The sequence below is a fragment of the Phocoena sinus genome, chromosome X, assembly GCF_008692025.1.
Source record: "Phocoena sinus isolate mPhoSin1 chromosome X, mPhoSin1.pri, whole genome shotgun sequence".
NCBI classification, from domain to species: domain Eukaryota; kingdom Metazoa; phylum Chordata; class Mammalia; order Artiodactyla; family Phocoenidae; genus Phocoena; species Phocoena sinus.
This window is the reverse complement of record NC_045784.1, coordinates 95,479,698-95,488,304: the sequence shown is the minus strand read 5'-3', so window position 1 is coordinate 95,488,304 and position 8,607 is coordinate 95,479,698. Positions and strand designations below refer to the sequence as shown.

Sequence of the window (8,607 nt, the reverse complement as noted above, 5' to 3'; positions counted from 1 at the left end):
TGAATGAGGTGGCTCCTGATAAGGGTCTGCCCATTAATTACAAATGGGGGGCTTAATTTCAGAAGCCTGTGATAAACTCCAGCAAGTGCCTCTGCCTAAAGCTGGTAACAACAGGGTTCAGGAGAATTCCAATTAGCAGATTGTGTCCAGTGATGAGGTTAACGGAAATGAACGTATCATTCGGGCCCCTTGAGAACAGTAACCTTGCAAAAGCCCTAGCCAGTCCTGGGAGTGGAAGTAGCGCATCATCTGTTCCTCTGTTGTGTCCTCTAGCAATGGAATTTAGCTGAAAATATGAAGAAGCGGGCTTTCGCTCAGTATTCACTGTACTGCAGGTGTTTTATGCAATGAGCTCTGAGCCGAGTGACTGTCTCATTTTCATTAATCCAAAAGGATCCTAGCATATAAGGCCAGCTTTTCAACAGGGAGACCTAGGGCAGATCCAGGAGCAAACTCATTAAGGCCTGAATGCAAAGCCCCAGGAAGAGGCAGGCAATGTAACTTCTTTAGTGGCCATGCACTAAGCCCACATCATTTCAAATTTAAAAATTCAATCAAGCCGGTTCATGTACCAGGTTTGTTTAGAAGTACAGTTGTAGATAATATGAACCAAATCTAATTTATTGGTGTGTTGATTTCATTCCCTTTTCTCCCCCTACCCTCACCCTTTTTTTTTTTTTTTTTTAGCGGTACGCGGGCCTCTCACTGTTGTGGCCTCTCCCACTGCGGAGCACAGGCTCCAGACGCGCAGGCTCAGTGGCCATGGCTCACGGGCCCAGCTGCTCCACGGCATGCGGGATCCTCCCGGACCGGGACACGAACCCGCGTCCCCTGCATCGGCAGGCGGACTCTCAACCACTGCACCACCAGGGAAGCCCACCCCCCCCCGGGTTTATTTTTTTTTTTTTTTTATTTTTTATTTTTTTTTTTTTTTTCGTTACACGGGCCTCTCACTGTTGTGGCCTCTCCCGTTGCGGAGCACAGGCTCCGGACGCGCAGGCTCAGCGGCCATGGCTCACAGGCCCAGCCGCTCCGCGGCATGTGGGATCTTCCCAGACCGGGGCACGAACCCGTGTCCCCTGCATCGGCAGGCGGACTCCCAACCACTGCGCCACCAGGGAAGCCCCCTTTTTTACCTTTTAAAAACACATGATTTTTAATGGGAAGCTCAGATCATTCAGTATAATTTTGGAGTTCAAAGCGAAGGCAAAACTTGATAAGAAAAGAATAAAATTCAGTTTGCCACCTGTCCTCGATCTGAACACAAAATGGCTGTTGAAGGATAATTTAAAAATAAAAAAGTGGGCTTCCCTGGTGGCGCAGTGGTTGAGAGTCCGCCTGCCGATGCAGGGGACGCAGGTTCATGCTCCGGTCCGGGAGGATCCCGCATGCCGCGGAGCGGCTGGGCCCGTGAGCCATGGCCACTGGGCCTGCACGTCCGGAGCCTGTGCTCCGAAACAGGAGAGGCCACAGCGGTGAGAGACCCGCGTACCGCAAAAAATTAAAAAAATACAAAAAATAAAAAAGTTAAATCCTGATCCTCTTACAAATTTAAAGTTAACACAAGTGGATACATGTCTAATATTTTATTTCATTCATTAATTAGTGAGGAAACCAGGAGGCCAGAAGTCTGCAAACTATGACCTGCAAACCAAATCCAGCCTGTCACCTGTTTTTGTGAATAAATTTTATGGAGTACAGCCACACCCATTCCTTTTCATATTGCCTTTGACTGCTTTCTTGCTACAGTGGCAGCATTGTAAGGTCCACAAAGCGTAACATATTTACCATCTAGCCTTTTACTGAAAAAGCTTGCTAACCCTTGATATAGGCCATCAGGAATGCTGAAAGAAATTTACAAATAGATGCAAAGAAATTTGCATACAGATGCACAAATCAATCGCATTTTGCCAGGCAAGAAATATTTTCATTACAATTTGCAGAGTTGTAAAACAACTCAAAGATAATCAAAGGCATGGACAATCCAGAAAACATACTAGACCTGGGCTGTTAGGCCAGTTGTGTGAACAGAAACTCAAGACTAGGGATCCAGGGAGAAATCTTGTTTTATGAACCAGGGCACAGGTAGGGAAGAAGCTGGAATTCAGAAACTATTCAAAAGGGGAAAGTACCCTAATGCAGAGCCTTAAAGACTGGAATTTGGAATGGGGGAGGCTGAGGCTGGTCATTTGGGTACTTCCTACCTCAAGCCTTGATTGCTCTGGAAACTGGGGCAGGGCTGAGTCCTTGAGGCAGAGCGTGTGGGAGCCAAGGTGGGCAGAGGCTGACCCCGTACACCCTCTTGGTTTCAACCTACTGTTATAGGCTAAAGACTGTCACATCTATTGATACATTTTCAGCCCTGACCTTTTTCCTTCAACATTCATGCTAGAGTTATACAATTTCCTGCTACTCTCCCAATAGGTACTTCAAACTCAACATGTCTAAAATTGAACTTCTTTTAAACCCTAAACCTGCTCTTCCTCCTGTATTCACTATCTCCAATGGTGACACCACCATTCAATCAGGCATGCAATGCAGAAACCTGACATCCTTGATTTCTTCTCCCCGCAGTACTACCTGACACATCCAATGAATGTCTTAAATCTGTTCCTTTCTATCTCTAGAATCATTGTCTAGTTTAAGATCTTGCCATCTTTTCACCTGGACTATTGATATCTTTTAAGTAGTTTTATCTTTCTGAAACTCATCCAATGGTGTGCTGGAGCTGGCTTACACCACCTGGCGAGAACTGGTTGTGTGCATCTCTTCCCAACTCTGTGTTCCAGGATGTCATATTGGTAGCTTGAAATTGGCCACAGTGGGAGTATTTACACCACAGAAATTGGCAAACACTACGAATCAAGGTTTTTGTTTTTGTTTTGTTTTGTTTAATGGAAAGCTGCTTGTTAAACATTTATCAGCACATATACCACTGCCAATTCTCCACACTTCGGCCAAACTGATCTTTGTAAAACACTTGTTCAACCACACTACTCTCCTGGTTAAAATTCTTCAGTGGCTCCCTATGGCCAACAGATCACATTAAGTTCCTTCTCATGGCATATGAGGCCTTTTATTATCTGGCCCCTGCCTAAATGTCCAGCTTCCTCTCCCATTCCTCCTAGCAACTTCTGTGCTAGTTCAAAGGTCACACAGTGGCCCACTCAAGCCTCAATCGCCTCATATATATACTTTGTTTGGCAGGCACACTATCTTTAACTCTTTTGAGCCAACATTGAAGACGTTAGGAAATTCTACCTCCAAATCCATATTTCTGACTTTTCTTGAAAGATGACAACACTGGGTCCTCATTCATGCACATAACAGCAATTTGGTCACAACAAGGGGCTGAGCAGCAGATGCGCCCTTTGAGACGGTATGTGCTCCACAGCTCACCAACGCCTACCATTTACTCATCCAAATTATGCATATGTCCCCACATGTAGCTTTTATTTCTGTGACCTGTTATCTGTTTGGACCCTGTTGTAGACCATATTACAAAGTCCTGATTATTATCAGAAACGTCTGACCCTAATGATAGACTCTTTCTTTGCCATGGCTGTCCTGATGAGAGTCCATGGTCCCTGCACAGTCTAGGAAGGGAAGAGCAGCAGGATGAGGAGAAGCAGCAGAGGGGGAAGAGGAGTAGAAATATGTCGTCTTTGGGTCAGAGTCCCCATCTTGGTGCAATAGCACTGTGGACATGACAAGCAGGGACTGTCCTGGGTCTTTGTGACCTCAAGGTATTCCCTATAGAGACCATTTGCTAACCTTCCTGAGAGTCTTAGAATGTCTACCTTCTCAGCTAGACATGGAAAGGAAAGACCCAAGGACACTAGCTCACACGGACTCCAGCTGTGTGGATCCAGGCTTCTAAACAAGAGCCAGCATCTTAATTTGAGAATAAAAACCAATTCCTTTTAGCTGAGTGCCTGCTGTGTGTCTAGCACTGTGCTAGAGGCTATGGGGAAAACAAGAGCGGACTAAGACAACTCTGCCTTCAGAGAGCTCACAGCCTGACTGAAGAAGCAAGAAATACCTATATCGAATAATTAGAAACTAATATAAGCCTGCATCAGAAGAGTGACATCTTGGATATAACCTAGTGCCCACAACATCTGGGTGGTCAGTAAGGGGTGGGATCAAGTTAAGGGGAGATCTACGGAAGAAGTCAGGGCTTACAGTGGCCCTTCAGTGGCAGTGAAGCGGGGATCCACACAGGATATGCCACAAGGATATACATACAGAGAGCAGTGAATGAGGTGGGTGTGGTAATCTGTGAATGATACGGCTGACTGGAAGAGAAAAGGTGGTCTTGGTAGGAGGACATGGTTGGGCACTGCCGACCAGTTTCTTTTGAAAAGATTTACTCTCTGGTGTCATGTATCCAGAAAGACAAATGGAGAATCAGAGGCTCCTTGTCGAGCACCAAGTCAAAGACAACAGAATCAGATGGCTCTGGAAAGCATGTCATACTCTAGGCATAGACAGCAACCTTTCAGCTCCATGACACAAATGGGGCTGAGCATTATTCACGAGTACCATTGTGTGTCTTGGACAGGTCTGTCAGCATTGACATAGAGGAGAAGAAAGAAAGAGTAGGAAAAGAAAGAGCAAGGAAGTGGGTAGAGAGGGTGGACAGGAAGAGCATTATGGTAGGGAGCAGACATGTACCTCCAGTCTAACCCAGGGAACCCTGTGCCATAAGCCATCTTCCCTCCACCCACCACCTCCCCATAAGCCATCTTCCCTCCACCCACCACCTCCGCCTCTAGATCATGACAGAGATCAAGAAATGCTCCTGCCCACCGAGGAGGGGCAGATTCCGGATCTGAGCTCCTTTCTTCCCAGGCGGACTATGATACATTGTTCACTTGCCATCTCTCCCACCTCTAGGCTTATGCCGGTTGTTGTGTTTATGTTCATTACCAGGCCCGCTCAGACCTACTTCTTCCTTAGCCTGCAGGTTTATGTTAATTTCTGAGATTATTCTTTCCTGTGTCCGATTTACTTTATGAGTCACTTGCTGACTTCCTGCTGCTTGTTTGTAGCTGCTCCCTCTAAATGTTTAACAATGTTTACTCCCTGCTCCATCCAAGCAATTGATGACCAGTGTGTAGTGAACTCTCAACTATTCAGAGGCTGATGTAACCACCCCGTGAAGGAAACAGATTTCTTGCAAACTTCTCCACTTTCTTCTCTGCCTTTTTCCCACTCCCTGTTTTCTGGCCACTTCCCTGCTTGGGAATCCCTCATCCAAGATGGGAAGGAGGCAAAGATGATGAAAACTGTAGCTCATCCTTCTGTCAGTTCGCCAGCAACTGTGGGTTTCCAAAATAATTTTTTTAAGAGTAAAAAGAAACTAGCGATTAAAACAGTATTTGTCTATTCCATGAGAATCTCCATCATCCACGTTCTGTTCTCCCCAGTTAAACTGAGTGTTTGGAGCTTTTTTAAAAAATGTATTAAGATCAATATTTCACAGTTTCCTGGAATTTTATCCATGCTTTGAATCCTCAGCTCCACCCCTCCATGAAGACTCTTCAGACTATTCCAGTTCTCCTCGTTGTCTAGCTCCAGATTCTATCACACTGCGATTCTTCTGTTGGGTGTAGCGTGTCCCAAAGGACACGTTTTAAAGTCAAAAGATTTGTTTTTAATTCATTGATCAGAGTCTGCACACTCACCCAGAACTGTATGCTCCTGAACACCCAAAGAACCCCATACCTTTCACCTATAGCTGCTATTTACACCAAGCATCACATCATGGACATAGCAATTTTTTTGAGTGTCAAGAGTCAATTTTTTATTTGTGTATTTGTTACAGAGTTCAAACTCCACAACTGAAAGTGAGCCAGTCTTTATTTGCATAATATTTATCTTGGAACAAAGTTTAGAAATAGAAACTTGAACATACCAGTTTTATCAGAGGTCTTTTTGCTATTGGTAACCTCAAGCCTGGAGGTCCTCATTTACAGAGTAATTCTTCCTGACAATAACAGATTTTCCCTACCTTGCTGGGATCTACAGGAAGTTGGAGGAACACTGGCTTTGGTCTTTGGTCCCCTGAAGTTACAGTGTCACAAATTGGGAATGTCTTCTCTTCAGCCCCCAGGGCTTGATTTAGTGGCATGGGTTTTAAGATTACTGGTTGTCTTTAGCCTTTCAAACGAATATTTCTGCAGTCTCTACTGCTCATTTGGAACTGAACACATACTCCTACTTACCAATTTATAGAAGTCTGATATACCCAACCAGATTCCAGGAAAAATGCCCTTTACTTCTCTGTACAACCCCTCATTGTGCCTCAGACAGAACTGGCATAATTTAAGGGCCAAGCTCCAGAGTCATATTGTCTGAGTTTGAATCTCGGCTCTGCACCTAAAGCTGAGTAACCTTAGGTATGTTCTTTAAACTCTGTGTGCCTCAGCTTCTTCATTTGGGGAGAATATTTACCTCATGAGGTTGTTGTGGGGATTAAATGAGTAAATATATGTAAAGTGCTGTATGCCTGGTGTACAGTAAGCATTTCACAACTAGCTATTCTGATAAGGAGAAGAATTGACCAAAAAACTGGTGACCCCAGTTCCTGAATCATTAACATTTGATGGGCTCTATGCTCCAAGCCTTAATCCTACCCTTTTATGTGTTTTTCATTTTCTTGTACCTAGGTCCCCACTCTGATGATGGACACCCAGTTCTCTGAGTTCACACCGGACATTACTCCCATTATGCTTGCTGCCCACACCAACAACTACGAAATCATCAAATTGCTCGTCCAAAAACGGGTCACTATCCCCCGGCCCCACCAGATCCGCTGCAACTGTGTGGAGTGTGTGTCCAGTTCAGAGGTAGACAGCCTGCGCCACTCCCGCTCCCGGTTGAACATCTATAAAGCGCTGGCAAGCCCCTCACTTATCGCCTTATCAAGCGAGGACCCCATCCTAACTGCCTTCCGCCTGGGCTGGGAGCTCAAGGAGCTCAGCAAGATGGAGAACGAGTTCAAGGCTGAGTATGAGGAGCTCTCCCAGCAGTGCAAGCTCTTTGCCAAAGACCTGCTGGACCAGGCTCGGAGCTCCCGGGAACTGGAGATCATCCTCAACCATCGAGATGACCACAGTGAAGAGCTTGACCCTCAAAAGTACCATGACCTAGCCAAGCTGAAGGTGGCCATCAAATACCATCAGAAAGAGGTAAGCTGAGCTCTTCTCTGCTTTTGGGGAAGCTTAAGCTCTCCAGAGTCCAGAGCAGGAGACCAAGAGTCAGCATTTTCCTACCACTTAGCTCTCCACCAAACAAATGGTTAGACAGGCTTCAAAAACAGTGAGGCCCATATTTATCCAAGGCACATACAACCTCTGCGTATTTTCTTTATGGCCAGATAAGTAGGGAAAAATCTGATTCTATGATGGGAAAGCACACGTTCATTGAGCAAATGCTTATTTAGCACTGTTTCAGGGGTTTGGGATACAGAAAACAAGTATAACCCTGCCTTCACGGAGCTTACAAGCTAGTGGTGGACAGTAAGTAAATGATCACATTAGTGAATATATAATTACAAACTAACATCAGGCTCTGAGGAAGAACTTCTGAGAACACATAAAAAGGATCCTACCCTATATACCGGGGCCATGGCAATAGTGATCACAAAGGGCTTGCTGTCTGGATGTTGGTAGTTGTTGACAGAACTAAGTCCTTGGTAGCCCCTCAGCAAGAAAGCTGAGACATACATTTGAAAGATGGAGTCACACAGAGGGTGTGTGGTTCTGCAGAAGGCTGAGTCCCCCGCATTGGCAGGCAGATTCTCAACCACTGCGCCACCAGGGAAGCCCTGTTCTATGCCATCTTATCAAACAATTTGGGGGAGCCTTCTAGCAGGCCTCATTTAGCTCTTTAAGGAGGAAGCATGGTAGAAAGAGCAGGGACTTTGGAGCCAGAGCAACTGAGGATGGAATAGCCTTCAGCTGTACGACCTGAAGAAAGTCCCTCAAATTTCAGGACATTAGTCTTCTCATAAAATGGAGATGACAATAGTTCCTCCATTTCATAGGACTATTATGAAAATAAATGTACTTTAATGTCCATTTCCATCTCTCTTCCAATGCTACCTGGAGTCAGATTCAAATGGGTTGAACCGAGAAGTGCTTGCTGTCTGAAGGGCAACGAGCAGCGCCATCCCTTCATGGGTCCAGGCTCTGAGGCAAATCACGTGTGTGCTCACCTGGTCCCTTTCTCTCAGACAAGAAAAAAAAAATACTATCCCTCTGAAACGAGGCAGAAATGAGTACTGGGGCAACCTCGAAGGGGATAAAATACGACAAAAGAGCGACATGGAGATTTAACGGCTCCATGGGGGAGAGAGTAAATGGATAGACCCACCCCTGAGTCTCCTTATCCTGTTTTTGCAACTACTTGCTTTAAGTAATTTCATTAAGGCTGAAGTTACTCGACCTCACTTTTCTCTTCTGAAAGATAGGGATAATAGGAGTACTTACCTCCCTAGAGAAATATAAAGTTTAAACAAAACAGGTAATATGCTTGTGCATAGCACAAGATTCAGCATATATTAGGCATTCAATAAATATTACCTGCTATTATTATTCA

General features: G+C 45.1%; 1 protein-coding gene across 1 annotated transcript in view; it reads left to right on the top strand.

Annotated features, from left to right (window-relative positions):
* The window catches only part of TRPC5 (transient receptor potential cation channel subfamily C member 5), a 143,147-nt gene that overhangs the window by 28,123 nt on the left and 106,417 nt on the right, over positions 1–8,607 (top strand). The window contains exon 2 of the mRNA XM_032619874.1: positions 6,675–7,196. Within this exon, the coding sequence (XP_032475765.1) occupies positions 6,675–7,196 (522 nt within the window). The remainder of the gene's footprint in view (positions 1–6,674; positions 7,197–8,607) is intronic.